Source organism: Salminus brasiliensis, chromosome 12 (genome assembly GCF_030463535.1).
Source record: "Salminus brasiliensis chromosome 12, fSalBra1.hap2, whole genome shotgun sequence".
NCBI lineage: Eukaryota > Metazoa > Chordata > Actinopteri > Characiformes > Bryconidae > Salminus > Salminus brasiliensis.
Window position 1 is genome coordinate 22374764 of NC_132889.1, and position 25507 is coordinate 22400270.

The 25507-nt window shown below is 43.1% G+C and overlaps 1 protein-coding gene across 6 annotated transcripts in view; it reads right to left on the reverse strand.

Annotated features, from left to right (window-relative positions):
- nfixb (nuclear factor I/Xb) overlaps window positions 1-14750 on the reverse strand; it is a 153694-nt gene extending 138944 nt beyond the window's left edge. For 2 of the 6 annotated variants that reach the window (XM_072694001.1, XM_072694000.1), the window contains exons 1-2: window positions 13775-14750; window positions 5705-5788 (exon numbers count right to left, since the gene is read on the reverse strand). In XM_072694001.1, coding sequence (XP_072550102.1) covers window positions 5705-5788; window positions 13775-13777 — 87 coding nt within the window. In that variant the 5' untranslated portion in view covers window positions 13778-14750. Of the gene's footprint in view, window positions 1-874; window positions 1280-5704; window positions 5789-13774 lie in introns of those variants that run through there. The other 4 variants (XM_072694008.1, XM_072694010.1, XM_072694005.1 and 1 more) reach the window with 4 other exon arrangements.
- Between the last annotated feature and the right edge of the window lie 10757 nt (window positions 14751-25507).

Below are 25507 nucleotides of genomic sequence, written 5' to 3' on the forward strand. Positions count from 1 at the left end.
AAAAGTCCCATTTCTGTAGTCAGTCAGTGCATTTACACACTGAGCTCCGAGTCCTTCATAACTCAGCCCGTAACTGCGGCGCTTCCAGATCAGATGAGCACTGGCCGAGTTCACATGCTCGTTAAGTGCCTCCGCCGCAGACCCAACACTGAACTTTCACTCTCTAATATAGAGGAAACGACGGGCCACGGTCGCCACAGTGGGGAAGACATTCGCTCAAGACGATAAATAAATGAATAAATGATGAAACACTTTCAGTTCTCAGTGTTTAAGAGAGCGGGCGCGCGCGCTAAACTGCCAGAGTTCACCGGTCGTTAAAAAGACGAGCTTGTTTAAAGTGTGAACTTTCCAGAACCAGTCTCTCTCTCTCTCTCTCTCTCTCTCTCTCTCTCTCTCTCTGTCTCTATGTCTCTCTCTCCGTGCAGTGGTTAAACAAACTGGTTAAAAGTTAAAAGTCAAAATGAAGTCGCAACTGCTAAAACTCAAGTCCAAAGTCTGTGTCCGCGCTCTGCCTCCTCCTCCTCCGCCTCCTCTCCCTCCTTTTATATCAAACAGATTCGAGCGAAGCGCCATTTTCCCCCTCTGAACCATGTGCAGCCGAGAAAGACGGAGAGGGGGAAAGTGAGCTGGGGGAGAGAAAGGTGGGGACAGTAGTAGTTGAGTTCCCGCTGAACCGGACAGCGGCAGAAGAGCGAAAACGAGCCACAAACACAAGTCGTTAAAAGTGCCAACCGGTGGCGAGCGAGCGAGTGTGTGAGTGTGTGTGTGTGTGTGAGCGAGCGAGTGTGTGTGTGAGTGTAGAAGCACGTAAGAAAAAAAAAAGCGCTGAAAGTTGTAAGTGTAACGGAAGCGGTGAAGGAACGGCTGGGTTTACCTGTGTCAAGCAGTACGGGGAGTACATGGTTACTGGTTTAGCTGGGAGGAGTGGAGAGCTTATTGGAGTTGGATGGAAGGTCGCTGTGGTGCTGCATTGCAGTCGCTCGCTGTTCTCGCTGTTCTCGGGCGCTCGCTCGCTTGCTCACTCGCTCACTCCCTCCATGCTCGCAGTGCTAACCCCGCCTAGCTCGAAGTGAAAGCTCCCACAAAAAAAGTTTTTGAGGAGGGAGGAGAGAAAGAGGGAAAAAAAAAAAAACTTTCTCTCCCTCCCTCCGCCACAGGCTCCACTGCTCTTCCTCTCTCTCGTCCCGGCTCTGAGGCTCAGGGGGAGCACGGAGAGCGCCTGTCTTAACGCTGCTGACCCTGAGGATGCTAAGCTATACACACACACACACACACACCGAAAGAAACACAAGTCCAGGTTGTCGAGAAGCAAAATAGTGAATGCTGGCCGAGCAGGCGTGTGTGTGTGTGTGAGAGAGAGAGAGATAGAAAATCACATTGAATAGAAGAGAAGGGGAAAAAATATTATATAGTATAGTTTATTTAACTTGTGGGCCAAAAATAGTAATATAATATAGTTCTTTAAAAAAAAGAAAAAAAAGAACCAAAGCTGAATCTCAGCTCTCAGCTGAACAGCTCAGCACAAACATGACTGCTGAGTGGCTGAGATGAGCTTAACACTAAAATGCTTTTGGAAAAATTGTGTCCTGAAAAAATGGTTCTGTATAAGCACTGGCATTTCCTAAAGAACCCCTGTGAAACCAATTTTTAAAGGGTGTGGTCTGTGCACAGCCTAAAGCATCCACATACAGATGTGACAGTGCATGTTTGGATCTGATGGACTGCTGGAACTGACAATTCACAGTTAGGGCTGGAAATCATGATGAATTCTGACCATTTCATTTCATTTTATGTGTTTATATGTATTGTATGTATTTAACTTTTATGTGCTAAAAAAATGTTGATAATCTACAGAGCTCTAATTTAACAGACAGGGCCCAGTTTCCCAAGAGTTTCCTACCATTAAGATCTAGTAGTAGAGAAAGTGTCTACATTTATAGACGGAACAAAACCAGCTCTAATTTGTACAGAAAAATAAAGAATTATGAAGTAGACATGTCCTCATGCAGAACTGTGATATTTATGAATCTCAACTAAACAATAAGCAGTTCAGAAACCTGAAAACCCTATTGAGCATGTTTCCATTTTTTACTTAAATATTAGGGTATGCATGCCAGAAAAGCATGTGTGTTCAATGGTACACTTAACTATACTAAGACTAATGGAGTCTTAACTATACAGAGTATAACCACAAAAGGCTTCAAATCAGAATTAACTGATGATTGACAGTGGACTCCACACATGAGACCCTCGGAAGCAACTGACGGGATGTATAAACAATTCAGTATTAGATTTAAATACACTGATTTTTTACACTGTTGACTCTTTTCAGATATTATGATACTGTTTTGTTCCTCTCATTAAATATGTGCAGGTCTCTTTTTTATAAGCCAGATAGACACTTGATATATGCACTCGATACAATACTCGACATATGCATGACACCACCCAGCTAAACCAGCACCTATGAAATTCTGTATTAATAATGCGAGCTATTAAATACTACTCTGCTGCTCAAGGATTATTATGTTACTTCCTGTTAATGGACTACATTGCTTAAAATAACAATTTATTGCAATTATTAATATTAATCAAATATAATTGTTTGTCAAACAACAGATTATTTCATCCTGTTGTATTTTCACACTTTTTGTCATGCCAAATGACAATTAAATGGCCAGGATACACCATGAGGTCCAGGTTCTATGACTCAAGAATAACAATAATAGTGTAGTTACTGAATAATAAGCATTAGGATGTAATACGCTTGGTTTTAAGGGGTTAAACATGGCCTCTCATGGCTTATTGCGTTAATATGGTACACATCAATGTAACATGCTGTAATGTATCGGTACAAGCTGTCTGTAATGGCAAATGGGATCATTTTACAAACACAGCCTGTGCTCGCACGACACATAATATGCGAAACAGTACTCCCAGTGTTTGAGAGGGGGGGTGGGGGGTGGGGGTGGGCGGGTAAAAAAAATCCCACTTTGCAGATAAGATTCAAGATTACAGTGAATACGTCTATGCAATAGGCAAGCTATTCAGGCACCGCAACAGATGACAGTCACAGAAGTTATTAAGTGATGACAAACATTTGTCAGACATCGACAGATAGAGCTGCTGTCTCGCTCTCACAAATACATACACGTACAGTCCTGCGAGTGCCGATTCCGAAAGGCACATCTTGAACGCTCACAGCAGGAATAGGAATTGTGTGTGTTGAAGCAAAAGCAGGCAGCAAAGAGAAAGAAAGCGAGGTTCTGGACTGTGTGTGAGCCTGGGTGGGAAGGCTTGGTGGGGGTGAAGTCATTGTGGGGAAGCAGAGCCGAAGTTTTGGAGCTGACACCCGAGGCCTCAGGATTTATGAGGCCTGCTGCCTGCACAGCACCACCGCAAGCCACTGCAGGGGAAACAAAGAGCGGAGACGGCACTGTGTGGCCAATTACCGCACACAGCCAAGGGAGAGAGGGAGTGAAGGAGGGAGCGCTCGGTCAGCGGCATCAGGGAGAGCAAGGAGTGCGTGCTCGCGTTTGTGTGTGTGTGTGTGTGTGTGCGCGTGTTTGTGTGGTGTGTGTCCGCGTGACAAGGGGTCAGGTCAAACCACACCATCTGCAGATACTGTAACTTAATGAGAGCCGCTTTTGGTGTGCGGTCACTGGCAGCCAGAGTGACCATGCATGACCCTTGAGATTGCATATATAAGTATCTCTAAATAGGGCATTTGTTTTAATCGTAGAGCACTGATCTCGAAGTTCTAAACACACTGCAGGACTGTGGGAGAATGTGTATGAAGGGATTTCCATCCTCCTCTTTTCTGCAGTTCTGGAATGGAAAAGGTGGAATTTCGAAACAATGGCTAAATACCACAAAATGAAGTTTGCAACACTTGGAGGAGGTGGAAAAGTTGGTTTATCAATAAAGGTGAAGCTGTTTGCGGTGGTGGAGTTTGCAGCAGTTTGCTGGACAACGACGAAGTGGGGCAGTCACTGCAGCCCTCGTTAAATGGGCCGCTGCACGCTCTGCCCGGCATCTCTGAACTGTTAGGACTACAGCCATGCACAGCTGACAGAGGCCTGTCAATACTGCTCTACTGAGAGCTAATAAAAGTCTGAATCCCCCCACTGCGTACGCTTAATTAATTTGCGCAGTAAACAGGAGTTGATGAAAGCGCTGATTAATTTGCACGTTTACCTCATTTTTACTTTAAAACATCACTTAAATATTCACAAAATGTTAAACTGGAAACCCTGCTATTTACTTTGCTGCCTCTAAAGTCCAATCTGCATTTTGTGGAAAAGGACTAAGCCAGGCTGTGGGTTTTACTAAGTGGTATTAAGGAAGGAAATTTCCCTGACACTCAGGAACAACTCTCACCCGACACTTTAGCGTAGCATCGTGTAGCATCACTCCTTAAATGAGCCCAGCATTTCGCGGTCGGAGTGGATGAAGCTAACACATGGCAGAACCATATGCCGGGGCTAGATTAGGAGCGGGCCACCATCTTTCTCACAGGGCTAAAATACACGTTTGCCGTGCACTAAAAGCTGTGATAGCTGGGCAGCCGCCCGCATATTGAGTTCGGCATCTGCAAGGCGTTAAGTTATTCTGAACTCTTCTGTATTACGGATGTGCAGCTTGGAGTTGGTTCACGCTATGGGCGCTAACGCATTAGCTACTAGGCTACAACTGCACCACAGTGACTCAGCGCCTGGCAGCTTAGAAAGCTTCTGCTAAACTGGGAACAATGAGCCAATCGTCCTGGGAGTTTTCATTAAAAGGAGCCACTAGATTGACAAAAGATTTGAGCACTGAATCAGGACTTCCTTAGTCTGAGCTTTTCAGTACATTACACCTGCGCAAAACTCCAGATATGGCCATTTCCCTTCCCTGCCCCTCTCTCCTACTTCCCCACCAATGGCACCTTCCCGTCTTCCCTCCGATTTCAGCTAGTCCCTGCACCCCGAGACACTCGATATGCTGGAGCAACCCAGATTTTCTCTGCGAAACTTGGCAAAAGCCGTGCGCTGGAAACAAAAAGAAACAAAGAGTAGAAAACCGGCTCCCAGCTCATTAACAAACCCATTTTCAGTCATCCACAGACTCCCAGCGCCATCCCTCCGTCCCTCCAACTCTCCAGCCCTACCTCCCTTCATCTCTTCATCCCGGCCTTCTGTTTTTATGGCCATTTTATTTTACTCCCATTGCTGTAAACCCAAATGAGCTTGCAGGGCGGAATTTTAAAAGCTGAGCACCTTTTTTTCCCCCCTTCTTCTTCTTCAACTGCATGTTAGTCTTCAAACCCTCACCTCTCCTTCCCTCTCTCGCTCTCTCCCTCCCTCTGTGTCTTTCTCATTTTATACAAGTGCGCTGCACATTATCGTTATAATTTTCCTTCCCACGAGAGAGAGAGCAGTGCTTCGGCAGAGTTGTGAGGTTTCTTTTTCTTTTCTTTTTTTTTTTCCTTTCCCCCAAAGTGTGTGTGTGTGTGTGTGTGTGCGTGGAAATAATGATGGTAATGGCTTGCAGCTGAGGAGAGAGAGTTGTGAATGACATTATGATTGTGGTGCAATTATCAAGAGCATGAAAGTGGACTATCCGCCGCTGTAATTACTGCCGACTCAAATAACAAATCAATAATAACAACAATAAGGATAATAACAATTGCAATAATAAGGATAATAGTAATAATGAGGCATACCCTGTAGGAATCAGACACTACAAAGCATTCTGGCATCCCAGGACCTCTGGACGGGTCTTCGTTCACCAGAAAGGTTTCGGTGGCCTGAAATGTAATATAAAAGTCAAACAGGTCCATCAATTCAACTTCTCTTAATCAGCAGTGCATCTAACATAAACATAAACAACACCATAGCGTCACTGTCGTGACAGAACCTCCTTTCTTGTCTTAAATAAGACAAGAATATATTAGCAATAAGGTAATGAGATTTCATTTGGGCCGTTTCTATTGGTCAACATGAAATGTGTGCAAAAATAAACCTAAACAAAGTAAAAAATGAAATGAACACAATGAAGAGGTTTTGCGACGACAGCAACAATATTTATATTTACTTGTCTGTCCATGAAAAATGCTTGTTAAAAAGCAGATGTTAACAGCATGGTTCTACTGTTATTATCCTGCAGTTAGCAACAAAGCCGTCTCCCTGCATTATTTCTCTACACGACGTGGTCGCGTGCTAGCCTTACTAAACAGCCAGGCCAAATAGAGCCACCCAGCTAACGAGACATCGCAGTGTAAGCAGGCTTTATGCTGTACGGCCCAGGTGCTGTGTGGGCTTCTGTGATCCGTCTCAGTGGGTTCCCCAATACCTCCTCAATACCACTCTGTGTGCCGCCCACAGCCAGACCAGAGATTCCGACTGGTCCTGGTCCGCACCTGCTGACTTTCCAGTATAGCCGTGACTTATTCGGCACCCAGCGCTCACACAGCAGGCCCTTTCTCCCCGCACGGCCGCCAAGGTAGTTTGTGTTTTGCCCGAGTGTCGACCCCATTCATGCCAGTTCATTTGTATGCCGAGGAAGAGCCTGGCTGGGGCCGAGGGGCTGAATGAGCTCCCCTTCCCACTTTTAGTCATTAGTGGAATAATGTTAAATCAGACAGCAAAGCAGGGAGTTTAAAGCCATGGCCATAAAGTGCATCTCAGGATACAAAAGAGTGGGAGCGCTGTTCCCAGACCAGTCTTTCTGACTTTCCTGCACAGAGTCACTGTTATATGATCAGAGTGTATAGAAGAAAAGCTTGTCCCAGGTTAGCAGCCTTCACTAAAACTGTCTCTGGGCACACACTCAGACATGTTTTATTACACAAGACCAAGAAACGAAACAACTCTCAGATTAAGCGAAGGCCGTAAAATCACTGTCAACTTAACCCATCAGATAATAGAGCACTTGATTCAAACTCGAGGATGCACGCCCATCTAAAAATGTTTAGCTCCCTGTCATACACACTTGTATAAAAATACACACAACATTAAAATAACAGACATGCGCACAGACATACACACACGCGCACGCAGCACTATAATAAGTCCCAGACACTGGCTAACCGAGCTGTCGCTGCAACACAAGCTATTCATATCCACAGCAATGAGCGGTTACATGGCCTTTCCCTTTCTCTCTTGCTAGCCCTTTACAGACCTCAGAATGTCTAAACAAGCCTTAGAAGGCTAAACTGATTAAACTGCACTGGTATATTATAACGTTGAAGTACTTCTCAGTTACACTAAAGTGTATCGCGGTGTTCTCCAGTCCAAGAAGCTAAGCCATTTGTGTACAAATGGCTGTTTTCATGGGGAAGCAGGGTGTTCTTTCCTATCTCAGCCATCAGAGTTTGACTTAGAGATCAGCAGCGAAAGCCCCAAGCTCAGCCGTTACTTCCTTCGGGTTAATTCCAGAGGTTTTCTGATGAGGCCCACAATCCTCCTTAAATTTGCGTCACATCTTACAGTGCGTAGCGCTGAAACAATCTGAAGAAAAATGCACAATATTCCAATGGCCTCAGCTGTGCTTAATTATCCAATAGGAGGTTGGAGTTCTTACACTGCTTATTTACTGTTGCACCAAAGTGCAAACTGCACATAGCTAAGAACTACTGACTAGCTAATTTTCAATCAATTAGCATGATGCAAACTGCATGCATAAATCATTATCCATGAACGTGTCTGTTTATGTACACTTATCAGCCATAACATTAACACCACTGACAGGCGCTGACAGGTCCACAGGTCCACTCAAGATTACCTTCATCTACAGTGGCGTCTGCCAAGGGGTGGCACATATTAAGCAGAACTGACAGTTCTTAAAGGTGAAGCAGAAAAGTAGTGAAATGTAAGGACTGTGAGCGAATTTGATAAGGGGTCAGAACATCTCCGAAACATCAGGCAGGTTTTGTGGGGTGTTCCCGGTATGCAGTGGATAGAACCTACCTTCAGGAAAAAGAACCACCTGTGAACCAGTCACAGGGCCATGTGCACCTAAGGCTCATTGATGCTACCCATAGAGCATCTCATAACTTAAAGGATCTGCGGCTAACGGCCCAATGCCACAGGACGTCATCAGAGGGCCTCAAAAGGACAGACCTGTTGAGGCGGCACAAGAGGGACCTACTCAATTTTAGGCAGACGGTATTAATGTTATGGCTGATCATTGTATTTGCAGTGTAAGTGCCACTGCAGGCACACCTATATTTTAATCCAGCTGCTGATTAACTACCTTGTATCTTTGTCATGGTATTGCCATCAAACTAGTAAAATCAAAATTACAAGAGGGACTAGCGCATTCAGAGAACACTGGCTCTGCACAAGACATTACAAGAAGTCACAATCTGAAGGTAAAATGTGTACAGTTATATGCAGATTATGAATGCTACCACCACTGCAAGTTTTAACTTCATTCTGGAAGATGAACGATATAAGCTACAGTGTCAATAATAACACCACGTCATTTTTGGCAGTCGCACAATGCTTTTGCAGTGTGTTTCCATAATGCTGATTAGATTCTGCTGCTTGAAGCAATGCTAATCAACTTTATTTGAGGTAAGTGGAACATTTCGGCAAACCGTTCGTTTAACAGAGCACGTTGTACACATGCTGCAAGATATCTATTGGTCATGCTGGCACATTGCTTCATTTTTCTGCACTTTCATTTAATTAACTCTTGAAATTGTTTATTAAAAAAAAACACACACATTTGGCTGGATTTAGTGGATTTAGATTCACATTATGATAAACCAGCCCGCTCTGAAGACCATCTTCCATAAGTGATAATGGACAGTCATAGAGTTAGATTAAAAGATTGTAAACAACTCTCTCTCTCTCTCTCTCTTTCTCTCTCTCTCTAATTTGCCTTCACACTTAAAAGGGGCATCATTTGTTTGAGTCTGCACTGATTGTTTGATGTAGCTCCCTGTAGCGCTGGCCTGCTTTTCCCTCTCGGTAGATTTTTGTGGAGCACGGTATCAATTATATATACCACCCTTTTCTACATATATGCAGCATATGCCCAATCCATATGGCCAGCCCTGAGCAAGAATGCCCTCCCTTAATTAACACATTAGAAGCAACAAAAGCGTATTCAAAGGCCCGGTGACCTAAATGAGTATTTAGAGAGCTCGATGATTAGGAGCGGCTGATGAAAATACTTAAGCCTGCTCCTCAGGTCTCAGGTTACACGACGCAATGGGAGTTGGAACAGCAATTGACGTAAGTTTATAGAATTGTTAGAGATGTGAGTGATCTTCTTCTTGGTTCAGCATGTTCACTCTCTTACATGCACTGATTCACATTAAACTGAATTTACGTCAATTTGCGGGGCGGCCACTAGGAACTTAGTCATGGCACTGGACAAATAACAACATGCACACACTTTGAAAAAGCACCCAACTAGTCGCGATTCCTTCACTAAACTGGTCCTGCCATATGACAACATCTGGGACCAACCAGCAAGCAATTCTTCACCTCCCTGACAACAATTTGCTATGTTTCTTGGGAATGTACTCTCATAACATCCTCAACTCCCCCATCAGCTTCTCCACAACCATCACCATCACCATTAGTGCAAAAAAATCAACGACCCGCTGCGTTCCCCTTGCCTTCTTTGCAGATAGCACATTTGCAGTGGGTGACTGGGAATTCATGAGATCTCTACATACCCATTAACTCTCTCCAAACCTGGCTAATATGGCAAACACATCAAAGACAAAGGGGGGAGACGGACTTGTTTGTTAAAAATGGCAGGGGGAAAAAATATATGAAAGGAGAAATGTACTCCGTGTGAACGTTTGCCAGGGCCACTTCAGGGAAAAACGCTGGAAAATGTGATATTTCATACCTGCATCTCTGGAGATGGGGGGAACGAATGAAGGGGGGATATAATAGCAAAAGAAAGGGGGAGGTGTAGGTAGGAGACTGCTTATTGTTTGTTGGCAAAGCTGTTGGAGCTGTAGATGCTGCTACAATTGCCTTCTTTATAGACATTGTGGCCTAACGTAACGGTAATTTCCTATCATGGGTTATTATGCAGGATAAATAAATGCCATTGGACGTGTAATAGCTTTTGTGGAACCAGATTTCATTTGTGTTCTGCTATTTGTTTATTTTGTTTGTTTTCCCTGGGGTAACTGCACCAGAAAGTACAAACAAATAATATAACGATGGCTTTTAAAGCACCTGATTATGACCTTAGGGCTTTAGGGTTAAGGACCAATAATGTTTCCTGCCCAGGAACACTGGGTCAGCTCTGAGGAGCGTGCTGTAATGCAGTACTGCACTATAGGGGGCGTTTACAGGTCTATAGTACTACTCCTTATGCTGTGACTGTCCTGCAACCACAGGTCCAACAAAAGGTAAGAGCAACACTCTAAACAAATGTAGTTCTTTGACTCGTAACAGTACCTCTTTTTGTTGTGGCATAGAATTACTTTTAAAAGGACTTATTTTTAAAAGAACCGTCTACAGGAGTTTTTTACTTGTATTTGAGGGACCTTTTAACCAGGTAAAGAACTATATGCCTAAATGTTTGCAGACTTTCTAATGAATGCATTCAGCTACTGTATGTTGCACGCATTGCTGAAACCAATGTGCAAATGTACACACACACAGCTTGTCAAGTGCTTGTACGGAAGTACTGCCAATATTATAGGACTCTCTGGAGCGATAAACATGAACATATTGTAACCATGCCTAATGCCAGGTGTGGGCTAGAGGTGTATGAAGTCCCCCAGCATTGAACTGTGGAGCAGCGGAGCTGTGTTCTCTGGAATACTTTTGGGATGAGGTGGGGTGGTAATCCTACATCCTGACCTCACTAACACTCTTGTCACTGAATGCAATCAAATTCTTACAGCAATGCTCCAAAACAATGCATGTAGCTGAAAGCCTTCATTTCACAGTAGAGACTGCTACTCAAACAAAAGCAGGATGAACTCTTTTTAATACCCTTGATTTCTGAAGAAACACTAAATGAGCAGGTGTCCCAATACTTTTTCATTGTATATACCACCACTGCTTTTATTGAAGGACATACATGTGTGGTTCTAGAGAAGAAAAAAAAACATCTAACTGATATGTAAACTCTCTACATTATGGTAGGTTCATAAGGTACATGGTTCTTTAAAGAAGCACCCACTGAAGGCTTCTATAGGGGGTTGAATGTAACTCTTCTACTTGTCATACTACCTTTATTTATACTTAGAGCAAAACGAAAAGTTTATTATAGTTCTTACAGATTTATGCTAAACTCCAAATACTGTAGAAATGTATCACTGCCACATTATGAATTGAACACATTTGATTCGTTTTACTCAGACTCTTAATTGCATTACAAAAGGAGGATCAAACAACTGATAACACTCCTGTGCTTCAAAATGGATATTCTTCTACTGCAAAGCAGCTCTGAAACACTGTTTTAGATGCAGATGGCAGCTTCACATTTCTGTAGCATCCACATATTAAAGTGAATAATAAGTAGACGCTATTCTCACACATTCAGAGGAGATACAAATCGAGAGCGAGGCTGTTTGATGACGGCATATACGGCCGTGCCAGCTCGAAGCTCAATCTGACACGCGTCCAATACTACAATAGCTGTCAGCTTTCAACGATCAAAAGTTTGTAGCTTCGATTGTTGTTTGGAAACAAGCAATTAAAGGCAGCTCAGTCCTCGCTTTTAAAGGGAAGACGTTAATCCCAAGCGGAGCCGAGCATCGAATGTATTCCCTCACTTCCTTTAAGAGTGGCCTATTTGGGCCAGTGCCATTTTAAAAAGCAAGTAAACAAATAATTATCCATATTAATGTGCGGATACACAGGCCCGCCTGGAAATCATCTGCAGCTTCAAGGTTAGATCTCATCAGCAAACCCAGTCGAATGTGGGCGATCCAATCAGTCCAGACAGATCAGGAGCCAAATGACACATTGTCAGTTCAAGGTCATTACGACTTAAAGGCAGGGAAGCGCTGGCATTTCCATTTGACATTTTGTATTAACTGGTAAAAGCATAATTCACTTGGTTGTAAATGAAAGAATTTTGTACAATCTCTGCTCAACTCTGACCTCCAAAATCTGGACGCCTCTTCAGATATTTCAACATGGAGGCCGCAATTAGTCCCAGGAGTCTTGGAAAGAGCAGAAATGCTCCTCCTCAGAGATACTCCTCTTGCGCAAAGGAACTTTTTAAAAGATGAGCGCAGACAAGATTTTTATCACTGTTTGCTCTGTATAAGAGACAAAAACATCTTGCATCAATAGAAACGGGCTTAAAGCTACAAACCAAAATCCCACATTTTAGGACTTTTCTCTTTAAATGGAAATGATTCCTGGGCATCATTCATTTGATTTTCCACACTACACAAACTACAGTGCGTGGAAATTAAATACTACTATAGAGTGCATCACTGGCATCAGATTTAACAAAAAAAAAAAGCAGTTATGCCAAGTGTGTGGTCATGTATTTCACTCGTTGCGAGGACTAAAAAGATGACTTGGAAACATTTACTGCTGACCACACATTTGGGTGGTCTTCATAAGTGAAAACTGATATTTTAACCAAATAACACATGCCTTCATTTATATTAAACTGAGAGACGATACATTTGTCTTTGATTGCATTATTTACCTACATAAATAAAGCAATGGAAAACGACTATGGCAATTACCCCACAAAAACAAGAATACAAACTTGTGTGTGTGTGTGTGTGTGTGTCTGTGTGGCCACAGCTCTCCATAAGTGTTTAAGAGCTAATAAATACCCTCAATAAAAAAAGATCAATGCAACCCAGCGTGTGACAGACATGCTGCAGAAACGTTGGGACTGACAGGTCTGAATACATGAATGGCACCCAGCGCCATTGTCCCTTTAATAAAAAGTCTCCAGCACACACAGCTTTGTTGCCTTTTGACAGAGCAGAGGTGGGCGGTCACTGGCACCCAGGGCCTTTCAGCTACGGCAGGCTCCATGTGCCACACTCCCAGTGCAAATAATGGCAAGTGCGTGAGGCACATTAGCCCAGAGGATAGTGCTGAGGATGAGGAGGCAGCAGTCAACACAGCAAGTGCACTAACGCGATATAAATCATAGTGGAAAACGAGCCTCTGGTTTAACGCTTGAGCGGATTAGTACGAACACACTTAAGCAAAAGGCAGGGGAGCTTTTTTTTTTGAGGGGGAAGGGGGCGGCTAACAGCTGCAACCAAATAATCTGGGATGATAACAGTTAGCTAGCTAACTCTGTGGACAAACTTAGTACAGGTAACCTAACCTCAGCCTCGGGAGGCAGTGACAGCGCTGAACTCTGAATTGACAGCCATCTGCCAGCACTGACACAAGAGCTGAAAACCCCAAGATACAAACAGGCTTCCTTCGCACCAGAAACAGGCTAACGTTAACCGACACCCAAATAAATAAACTGGAATCCCCGCATGCTAACGGCTAAACAGCATCAACCAGAAGCCGAACCTTTTTCGGGTTCAAGTGAAAAGCATTTTTCGTGATATTTACCTAAATCTGACAGAAAAAAATAGTTGTAAAAAATTCGTGGTGTTTTACACAGAGTTTGTGAGCAAGTAAAAGCCCGTTTTCGCCAAGAATTCGTGAAGGTTAACGTTAACATTAACGCAACGTAACGCACACTCAGCCGAGCGACAGTCTAACGGTCACATTAACGGTCTGGACTTCTTCTTGCTCGCGAACCTGTTTAAAACATGAAGGAAAATGGAAGGAAAATAACAAACTGTTGATTTACACACAGCACGTACCATTGTGGAGCGGGGAAGAGTGCCAACAGTCTCAAAGACCCATTTTCCTCCGTCAGAAAAAAAAGTTTACCCCCGGAAAAAAACAGAAGTGTAGGAGAGGGAGCGCGCTCACTTTCCTTCTTTCTTTCTTTCTTTCTTTCTTTCTTTCTTCGCCGCCGAGCAAAACCAGCTTTCTATCGAGAGAAGACGAGCATTTTCTTTAACAAAACAAAAACAAAAAAATATCTGAAAAAAAAAAAAAACGAAATATCGGTTTTAAATATCCGTACGAGAAGACTGCCGAGAAACTCTCTCCGAACCGGCGGGGCTGTTCGTTCGCGGTGCCCGTCTGTGTGTGTGTGAGTGAGTGAGTGAGTGTGTGTGTGAGAGAGGGAGCGTTTCAGGGTGTGCGTATGTACCGGCCCTGCTCGTCTCTCAGTCCAGTCTGAGGTAAGTGTTTCTCGGCCTGGGCTCTAGTCGCCGCCTGCGCGAGCCTGGAGACTCAACTTTTCTCCCTGCTTCTCGGCGTCTCTCTATCCTTCTCCCTCCCTCTCTCTCTCTCTCACTCTCTCTCTCTCGGGGACCCTTCAAGTGGTTCGGTGCTTCGTCTTCATCCCTCCTTCCTCTCCTTTGCCGGCTGGAAAAATTCAAAACGTGCTGAAAAGGAAAAAGTGCGGCGGGCTCGGCGACGCGCTGCCGCTGCGGAGCGGGTCTCACCGCGTCGAGAGAGAGAGAGCGAGCGAGCGAGCGAGCGAGCGAGGCCGGGATATAACAGACACGGAGAGAGAGAGAGAGAGCAGTGCGGAGCAAAGCCGCGCGAGCCGGTGAATTATTAATCAGCCCGAGCGGCTCGCGGTCTGTCGCGCGGAGTGCGGAGGCAGGAGGGCAGCTGGGGGGCTTTAGGGGGAATTAAAGACGGGCATGGAGTGGAGCACGGACGGCAGGGGGATTAACCATGCACCGGCAACAACATGGCACAGCGGCACAGAGAGAGAGAGAGAGGGAGCGAGAGGGAGAGAGAGAGAGGGAGGGTGACGAGAGAGCGAGGAGGAGGAGGAGGAGGAGGAGGAGGGGGGGGGGGTTGTGTATACAGTGTATGGCGTTTAGCCCATAATCAAGATATTAAACCGAACTGTAAGCGCCGATGTGAATTCATGAGGCTAGATGCAGGGTCTTTGTACGTGCACGTGGGCACTTTTCCCATTTACGAGATCCCAACGGGACCCCATTGAAGGGCACAATTACAGTGTAAAGAAATTACCAGGACTTGTTGTGGTGCTGTCCCGTCAAGTCGAGTCAGGTGGAGCCCGGATTTCACCACAAGTGCTCGGCTGTTTTTGGTTGTTGGTCGAAAGTCAAAGTTAATGTTTGTGTTTCAGTGGCACTGCGTCCACGTGACCCACTTTTTTTAAAAGTTACACAATGTGGCAATCTAGCCTGGTACCGAAGCAGTCAGGCTGGCCGGGGTGGCAGGTGGTCAGCTTTAAATGGTGGGCAGGAAGAGTGTTAAGTCTGAACTTGGAGAGGCAAGGGAGCTCAGAAATGCTCTGTTCATTGGTATTAAAGTTTTGCTGAACCAAATGCAAAGCTGCGATTGTTTTAGGCTAGATCTGGGAGTGTGTGTGTGTGTGTGTGTGTGTGTGTGTGTGGTTTTCTTTCTGGATTGTTCCTGGAGCTGCAGCTCCGTGAGGGTGTGGTGCTGACCAGAGCAAAATGACCAGCCTCTGCAGGACTGTGTTTAAGCTCATTCCAGCCAAATCAGTCAGACCTGACTGTTAAACGTGGAGTCCACACCGAGAGCCGGGCAGCAAGGTTGGCAGAGGCCAAAATATGCTCGGGTTTGATTTTAGGGGCAGTTATGGGACAGATTGGATGGATATTATTTAATATCATATTAAAATGTATTAATAGTGACTACAAAAATGTCCATCTGACTGGAGAAGAGATTACCTAAAAACTAGGATATTATTGGACGCAAAATAATTGATTATACCTTTATTTATTAACTAATTAATTGATTTGCTCATTTTCCTGTAACATGCTGCCAGTTTATGATTAATGTAAGACAGTCTAAAACGCGATTTTTCAATTTTCCATACACCAGCTTTGCGTCTCAATCCAAAAGATCTTACTCATCATTTTAAATGAATTTGAACTATTAAACCAATCTGAACTTTAATTTATTCACTAACATGTTAATAACAAAAATACTGCACAGCTCACTTTACAGTAAGGCAGTCTGTCCACGATGTTACAATCATCTCTCCCCAAATTTGAAATGAAATGATTATCTGGCCCTTCTAAAGGCCCCAGCTTTAATAAAGCATAAGTAAAAATAAAGCTCTATTACAGCTGAACAGGTAATAAAGTGTCTTCAGTCTGTCTAAACAGTATTAACAGTATTAATAATTGGCTTTACTCTTTTAATCAGGGTCAGAATTAGCTAAGGTTAAACGATAATGTAACATCACATCTAAACTTAATTTAAAGAGAAAATACAAATATTGGTCATTTAAAATATCAGTATTTAGGTTTATTTTGTCTTTTATTTCTTCTGCTTAATTATCTATGCACAGGACAAATAACAAAAAAAAGTTTCCATTAAATATTAATATTTATGTGAATATTTATGTCTGACATTTATGGGGACACTGGCATTAATAATCTATTTCGTTTTTGTTTTGTTTTGGCCTTTTCAATTAATAATTCATTTCAGTGTAAATAATAATTAAGAGAGGATTCATACAGACGGGCTGTTTATAATATGCGGTGTGTAATGGGAGTGTGTGTAATGTGGATATGACGGTGGAGTAAAGGTTATTATAGCAGGTGAGGGACCTGTAGCTCTTTTTTTTTAGAAAATGAAATTCAACTGTGTTTATGTAGTAATGTATTTATTAGTGCTTTAGTGGATTCATGTATTTATGAGTCTTCAAGTCAGAGCAAAACAATAAAAAGAGCACATAAAAACAATTAGATATAAATGTAGACTTTCTTTACTGTTACGTTTAATTTAGCAGAAAATTGTGACAGATGTTTTCAATTATTATTATTATTTTAAAATGTTTAGAATGGTTATTAAATAAAGTGCAGTAGATTAAGTGAGTGATGTTAGCCTGGTGTCAGATTTGTTTTCAAAGCCTTTACATGCTGTGGAATTGTGGTATTTTTTTATTTTTTAAAAATTATTATTTGGATCTGCCATTTTTGACTTTAGAGATTATCCAGCCACTGTTTTTACTAAATAATAATAATAATAATAATAATAATAATAATAAACTTTTTTGGAGATCTCAGTTAAAAAAATGTCTTTTCTATTTTACATTTCCATTCTTAGAAATTAAAACTCATTCAAAATAAAAACAAACAAAATAAAGCCAACCAAAATAAAAATGCATACTAGGTTTTTATTATAACTATTTTATTATAAATTATAAATGAATTAAATGATGGTTAATTATGAAAATAGCGAACACTCACACGGTGGTTTTATATCTTTTCATTTATAAATAGTTCATTTATTAATTATGCCATTTAAATAAATCGTTACGAGCAGGTGTGTAACGTGGTTATTTTGCTTTATTACAGGTGCATAAATGTCCATGTGCAAATGCGTTTTAGCTCAAATTATAATTAAACGATTTTATTAAATATGATTTCATTGATTCCCAACGAAAAAGTTTTAGTTTCTCCGTCACGTGACCTGGATATGACCATAACGTTCATACCTGAATTGATGATCAAACAGATTTACACAATTCGTAAAAAAATAAAATGTCTTAAATGCTGGGAGTCATAAATATAAAAAACACACACATGCAGGTTTGAAATTATTTGAGTTAAAAAACTACAGATCAAACCTCACAAATCAGTGAGCGTGGAGAAGCTGCTGGCGTCATTTCTCTTTCAACATTTATACTGATGTGTGTAGTGTGCCAGTGTGTGTGTGTGTGTGAGGCTGTTATTAGGTGTACAGTAAAATATTAATACACAGAATTTCACTCGTCTTGCATCATACTTATTAGTGTCGCCGCTTTGCTCGCCCTCTGAGCTAACTTTAATATTTGAGCACTTTTATCCTCGTTAAAATATTAGATTTAAAATTGGAGGACAAAGTCGCATATTCATACACGATTTCCCCTTTCTTTTTTAATAATGTGTGAGCTTTTTCTGTCTTTCTTTATTTTCGCTTTTTAAACTGTATTTTGGCACAGTCCGAAATGAGTGTGCGACCCCTGCCAGCAGCCACATTTCCTTTTTTAAAAGCCTTAAAGCTGAGCCTTCTTTAAGGTGCTGATGTCAGTGAAGGTGAGGCCTGCTGTCTTGAGTGGAGCTCTCCAGAGCAAGCTAGTCTGTACTTTATGTGAACACATTAAAACTTAGCCTGTTTCAAAAGCTCCTGGCAGGAAAGTCCTCCAACAGACAGTTCTTTGGCTTTTCCTCCAAACTTCTGTTTCTTAGCTCAGGCTCTCTAAACGCCTTTGTTTCTACAGTTTCTCCCGGACATACCTGTAAGGCCTCTTAACAAACGCTCGTGTGTCAGTCAGTCAGACAGACTCAATATGGTGGTCGTTAACTGTTTACTACACGACATGATCACCACTTAACACATATTAAACGGACCCTAAGTGTTTAACATGTTGCTAAATTACACTTAAAGAGCCTCTATAGGTTTTAATATACAGGTGTTGACAGGTTTTTTTAGGCCTTTCCGCCATCTTAGCTCTTAGCTCTTAGCTCCACCATTCAGCTCAGCTAATCAGACAACCCGGAAAACATCAACACGCTAAACAAGCTAACTGACTGACTAAAAAACGGCTCTAAAAAAACAACAAAACAGACAGTGAAGGCCTTTTATTCAGGGACACTGTGACTTTCCAGCACTCCCCGGTCTCACAGCACGATTCCCACATTTTAATATTGTAAATATAGCCTAAGTGTGGCTCTTTTTTCGTCTGGGGGCTGTTTCATTGAGGGTCTTGTAGTCCTTTCACGGAGGGCCTTGTTCGTGCGGCCCATACTGAATGTGCTACAGGCCTGCTGAGTTTCTTGGCTCTAGCCGCCCCTTGCCTGGCCCGTGTTTAGCTCAGCGGCTGTACTCTAAACAGCACTGAGCTGAAAAGAGGAGCGTGAAACCGGGACTCAGCTAAGCAACGAGTCGGCCAGGAATGCTGCCGACCGGGCAAGCGGCTCCAATCACGAAGCACACGGCCTCCTTCCCTAAACACTCCAGGAAAACGTGCTGCTTGACCTGAAGAACCTTGGAACAAGTGCATCCCTATAGGGCTGTTAGATTAAAGGGAAAGGTTTTACAAAATTTCCATATCATTAAATTAGGTTGATGGAAAATGCTTCGTTGTAGTCGTGATGTCTATAAATATTGTCTAAATGAAATATTTTTAATAATTCTGGATTTGCATGTATCGGAGGAGACGTGAGTCTGCAAATAAATCGAATTGCTCTGCAAAATGAAGAGTTAGCCTACAACTGGGACTGCGGAGTTCTCTATGGAGTACGGATAATGGCGGTAAATAGTCTGGGGACTATTTTGCCTCACAACACCCTGCATATGCATCTCCGCATAAATATATTAGGCCAAAGCCTTGTCCAAACAGTATGAAAAAAACCCCAAAGGGTATTTAATCATTTCTTTTTATATATATAATTTATAATATAACAGTTCATATTCCTACATATTATATCGTATAATATTGAACAATTATTATATTCCATTAATATACAGATTATCCTATAAGTATAGTATAGAAGTAGTTTTTAAAGGCATCACACGCTTCAGATGTCTGGCTCCTATCACTACCGTCGTGAACCGGCACATAAAGTGTCCCCATTAAAATACTCTGCATGCATTACACTGTTTATACCTTCAGTGGAGTTCTCCATTAAAGCTGATAGTAGCACAACACAACAGGGGCGGACTAGCTTAGCCAGGGAAGAAATCACCACTGCTCAGGAAGAAAGCCTAAGTCTTTAAACCGGGAAAGTCTGGGCTAATGGAATTTTTCAAAGAGTCTTTCATGTTAAAGGTGGGCTATAGCCGACATTCCGATTTCCCACGGGACTATAGGCTACAGTTCGTTTGGCAAACAACACAAGTGGGCTTTGAACGCGTGCTGAAAGAACCGTAGCCTAATCAAACTCAGCCCGATAAGACGAGGCGTCTGCTCGAGCTTTGCCGCGCTTAAGCCGCCCCTTTAATGATGTGGTTTTCTTGTAATGGTCTTCATAGCGCCTGGGATACACCTGGCCCTCTGTGAGGGAGTTAGCGGGCCTACTCGTGTCTGACATGGTCAGTCACTATGAGCTAACTCGGGGCTTAATCGGTGCGCGGCGTGGAGAAAGAGATATATGAGCAGAGAGCCGTGACAAAGACATAAGCCCCTCAGCCACGGCAGGTAGAGCGGCGGTGAGTTAAACATCGGCGAGGAGCGCTGCGATTGGTCGCTCACAGCGCAGCTCCATCAGGATTGGAGCAGAGAGAGCGGCCCTGCCCACCTTATCAGAGCCGCGCACAGCACTGCTGCAGGAGAGCGGTCTCCAGAGAGAAGGCCTGCGAGCACTCAGCTTATCTACCAGCAGCAAGAAGGGTCTGATTAAGTGTGTGTGTGTGTGTGTGTGTGTGTGTGTGTGAGAGAGAGAGAGAGAGAGAGAGAAAGTGAGAGGGAGAGAGATGGACAGAAAGGTGTGTGCATGAGTGAGAGACAGTGTGATTATAAAGGAGAGAGAGGCACATCTACAGTATTGTGTACAATACGTTCTGAGAACATGATTTGCAAGCTATTTTGCAGTTGTATTAAGAGTTTATTATTTGTTGACAATAATGTACTATAAAATAAACAACACCTCGTGGAAGATCAGTATTTCCAGTTACCATAAAACAACATACCTAGTTTATCCAATCAGTCCTTCATTAAAGTAAACCAGGTGAGCTGCAGGTGGAACTGAGCGAATCTGTACTAGGAAGGCACCAATCCTAATTTCTTTACAACCAAACTGGCTGACAAGTTCACACTAGCATATGTACAGTACTCTCTACAAGCCAAAGCCGCAACATAAACAGCAGTATTTCATTTTTAATGGGTCAAACTACAAAAAGAGGGTCTTCAAAGGTTGTTTAGTAAAGCCAGTGCTTAGATTTAGAACCACAACAACTCAACCATTTAAAAGGGCCTCTGCGTGGTTACCTAGTTCTTCAAACACAAGGAAAACTTCTACACAGTTCTTTACAGAACCCTCTTTCCTCTTTCCTCTCTCTCTCTCTCTCTCTCTCTCTCTCTCTCTCTTTTCTCTCAAAAAAAAAAATCTGTTGCCTAAAGGAAATCAAATAAATAGCTGCACTAAGAGTAAAAGGCAACAGCAACACAGACCTGCCAACATAATTATAATAAATTGGCTGGTTTTGGAGCAAAAATTGGCTGATTCTGATCTTGGCCGTTTCCTAAGCCTTATCCAGAGAGTGGCTGCAGTGCACAGACAAGTCAGGAACCAAACCTGCGCTCTTCTATCTGTGTTCTTCTAACCAGCACACCAATAACTAACTATTCTATTGTATTATTGTTTATTGTTATGATATAATGTGTGTTTTCAAGCAGAAACACCTTCATTGCAGGGCTGACCGGTTCTTGGGTGTCTAAGACTTTCACACAGGACTACATCTGCATATCGAACTGCCTTAAGGTGCTAAACCTTGAATGAACAGAGCACAGCTAACTGGAAAACACTGACATCCAGTACTTCGCCCACCGGCCAATTTCCACCTCTGCTCTTCCAGCTAGTGTAATACAACACTTACAAACGCAATTAGCACGTCTACTACACAGACAAAGACTCCAGAGTGCAACTTTAAAGCTTTTCTACATTTCTTTACTACATTCTTTACAAAAGAAAACTCAAAACCGACCAGTTAAATGCACGTCTCACTCGGACTCCTGATACATATGAAAAGAGAAGCAACTACGAAATTATGCATCACATGTCTGAAGTGGAGTTTTGAAATGCTGGGATGCCCTGTGTGTGAGAGAGTTCATGATTATGTGTGTGTGATGTTGCTGCAGCAGTGCTGGGTCTGGGCCAGATCCAGGCGGGTCTGGGGCTTTAAAGGCTGCGGTATCTGGGGGAGTTGGGGTTGTCCTCCCCTGGAGAGAGTGGAGAGAGAGTGAGAGAGTTATAAGAGAGAGGGGGAGTGAGGAGAGAGTGAAGAGAGAGGGAGAGTGAGGAGAGAGAGAGAGAGAGTGAGAGAGAGAGAGGAGGCCTGCTGTAATCTGCTTTTCTGGCTCTCTATGAAAGAGCGGAGAGGACACACCAGAGACCAGAGGCCGGCCTGTCAGATCCACTGCTCCTCCAACTCCAGCCATCCTCATCTGTTATCTCTCTTTACCTCTCTCTCTCTCTCTCTCTCTCTCTTTTCATCCACTCACCAACCCACCCACCCACCCATCTATCCAGCCATCCCCAATCATAAACCCAATTCATTGCACCCCATCTCATCCCTTTACTGTCGTTTTCCACTTCTGGTTCATGCAAGCACCCTCAATGTTGTCCCTCTGTCGCTCTTCCTCCATCTTCATCTACCCATCTATCCCTCATTCACTCTTCTTCTTTGGGGAGGATCCACTTTTAGTTCTCTGAAGAACCTTTCAATGAATGGATCTTTGAAGAGCCATTGTTCTGAATGGTATGTGCCAGTGAGAAGAACCTCCACATCAAGGCTTGAACCTACTGTACTTACACAAATAGTTATTTGATCTAGAACCATTACATTATATGTAAGTTCTCTGCATGATGGAATAGAGGAAGATCTTTTGGTTCTAAACCAATGTTCAGGAAACCTTAGACGTTCCACATTTCTCACGTATCTCTAAGTGTTGCGAGTTGGTTTGGAGCAAAACATCTGGACCACCTGGAAGTCCTAGCGAACCAGTTTGATAACCACTACCCAAAACAACCTTTCAATAGATGGTTCTTTAGAGAACCTTTTTTTGTGAAAGAGATTTGTGTGAGTGTGAACAGTCAATGAAGAATGTTGAAATTGTGGGGCTCTGAGTGGCTCAGCAGTCTAATGTGCTACCAATATGCACTCAGCATCCACAGTCTGAGAGAGCACAGTTGGCCATGCTTTCTCTGAGTGGGTAGATGGGGAGAGAGCGCTCTTTTCCAGCATCGCTCTGAAGTGATGCAGTGTCTGTTAGCTGGTGGGACAGAGCTGGGGACCAGGCGATTTCCTCAGAGCGTGTCGACGAAAAGACTGGCTGGCTGTGTTGGGAGCATTTTATGGCCCTGCAGTTAGAGCACCGAGCTACTGATGACAGGGTTGTGGGATCAATACCCAGGCTTGGCAAGTTGAAGGCATGTGTGCTCACTGTCACTGTGTGTATATGTGTGTTCGCTGCATGGATGGGTTAGGCCAAATTTTAGATGTGTACAACACAAATGGTGAATATGGTTGTCTACATTTGTCTGTTATCTCTCTCATGCTGGACTCTTTATCCATCCACCCCCAGAACACAGGCCAGACTCTACCTGTTGCCCCATTTCTCATTCTGCTTTGCACTTTTTTAAGGTTGGCAGGGGTCTTCAACTGCTGTTATGTCTCCTCAACAGCCACAGCAACATAGGAAGGGAGGTGTCTACCTGATAGAGCTTGTGGGTAAGTGGGTAACTAGAGAATTGAGAAAGGGGATGAGCTGGACCCTAAGGATTTTGTCATGTTCCAGAGATATTTTACTTCACAATCTCTGCTGAATCTGTAGCTCCCTGTTTGGAGACTAGGAATCCATCCCATACCAAAACCCTACAAACACCTGTCTACCTGTCTACTGCTTTGCAGATATCCACCAGTTGATATCTTTCATTCCTCTTCCACTCTCAAATGACTCCATCACTTCCACTACTGTCAGGACCATGGCACTCCAAGCAGTTGCATCCTCTCCCTTGTGTGTGAATGAGCACTTTTCCAGCGTCTAATCTGTGCCTCAAGCTCTGCTCATTGACGGACCATTTTATGTCAGTTAAATGTGAGAACCATAAATTGAATTAGTCCAAAAGCTGTCTCAGTGAATGAAGACTTTGGTTCCGATTCAGACATCTCGTGTCGCTTTGATGATCTTCCAAATATCGTTTTGCTGTGGAATAATCATGACACTTTATGGTACCATCTTTCTGTCTTTTTCTCTTGGCTTTGCCACTCTGTCGTTCTCTCTCTCTCACTCTCTCCCTCTTGGTTTCCTGCGCTCTTTCACACCTCGAAGATGAGAGTCTTGTTTGGTGGAATCAGGCCATAGAATCTGGTCTGCTTGCTCTATTCTCGCCCCTCCATCTCTCTCTCTCTCTCTCTCCCTACCACCCTGTTGAAGGGAGGGGCTTCCTTGGCAGTTCCAGGCTCTGTTTGGTAGACTGGGTCCAAGAGAACATGAATATTCATGAGCCAGCCCCCTCCCCTTCCCTAATGCCACGGCAACACTTGGTAGCAGCACATGGCAGGACAGCTGTTGCAGGCCAAGCCAGGCATCTGTGCACAGAAAGAGCAAGATAGAGAGCGCACACGTGTGCGCATGAGAGAGGGAGAGACATAGAGAGAGAGAGAGAGAGAGAGAGGCAGTGGTGTGGGCATCTGTGGGGAGATGGATAGATGGAGAGAGGAAAAGAGCGAGTGAGTGAGTGGGAGCAGGGCAGGTGAAGGGTAGCAGTAGCCTGTGAACAGTGAGGGCAGTGTTAAGGTGGCGCGAGTGACTCTGAGGTCAGAGAAGGATTAGAGGGTGCGGAGAAAGGAGGCAGTTAGAGAGCTCACGCTGGTAAAGAGAAAAACAAGGTCAAACTGAGTGGAGTGTTTACGGTTTATACAAACCTCATATACAGAACCTGTGCAAAAGGACTTAGGCATCCTCATAAATGACATGTAAAGCTATTCATCTGGGCCGTAAATGTTTATTTGTTCAGAAACCTTGAAATTTGAATGCAAATGCATGAACAATACACTGTGGTTTATGTGTGTGAATCTCTTCGAAGGAGGGTTAGTAGTGTATCTAAACTGGGGCTTGAGTGAATCAGGTAAGTTGCTGGTGGAACCTGTGCAACCAAGCCTGTGCTTTATCTTACACTCCTAAAAATAACCAGAAACCATTAAAGAAACCATTAAAAAGCCGTTTCTGGTTAAATAAAAATCCATGTTTGTAGCAAACAGTTAGTGTAAGAGTGTGAAGAACCTTTAAAGAAAAAAAAAAAAACTAATATGAACTTATTTAAACCTTTAAAAGGTTCTTCACGCATACAAATAAAATGGTTCTTCTATGGCATCACTCAAAGAACCCTTTGTAGAACTTTTATTTTTATGAGTTTATAAGGCCCTGTCCACGTGTATCTGGATTTTTTTTTAACGAATTTCCCTCCTTACCTATGTAGTAAACTATGCAAGTCACAGATCATTTCGGATTCTAAATCTAAATTCGGAAAATACAGATCCTAAATCTAAACAGGGAGCTCAATATTCATAATAAAACAGTATTTACATTAATTCATATGTGGAATGTCTAACATCCAGTGGTATCAGTGTGTAGACATTGCAGTTTTGTGACTTACATACACACAGCAATACTAAAAACAAGTTCTCAAAAATCTCCACCTTGGAGAGCATTTTTCATAGAAAAGCTCTATTTTCAGTGACCAAAAATGGCGTTTCTGTGTGTACAGGAGGCCAAATGCAGACTGGACAGGGCCTATATTGTTACATGTCAGTAGCTA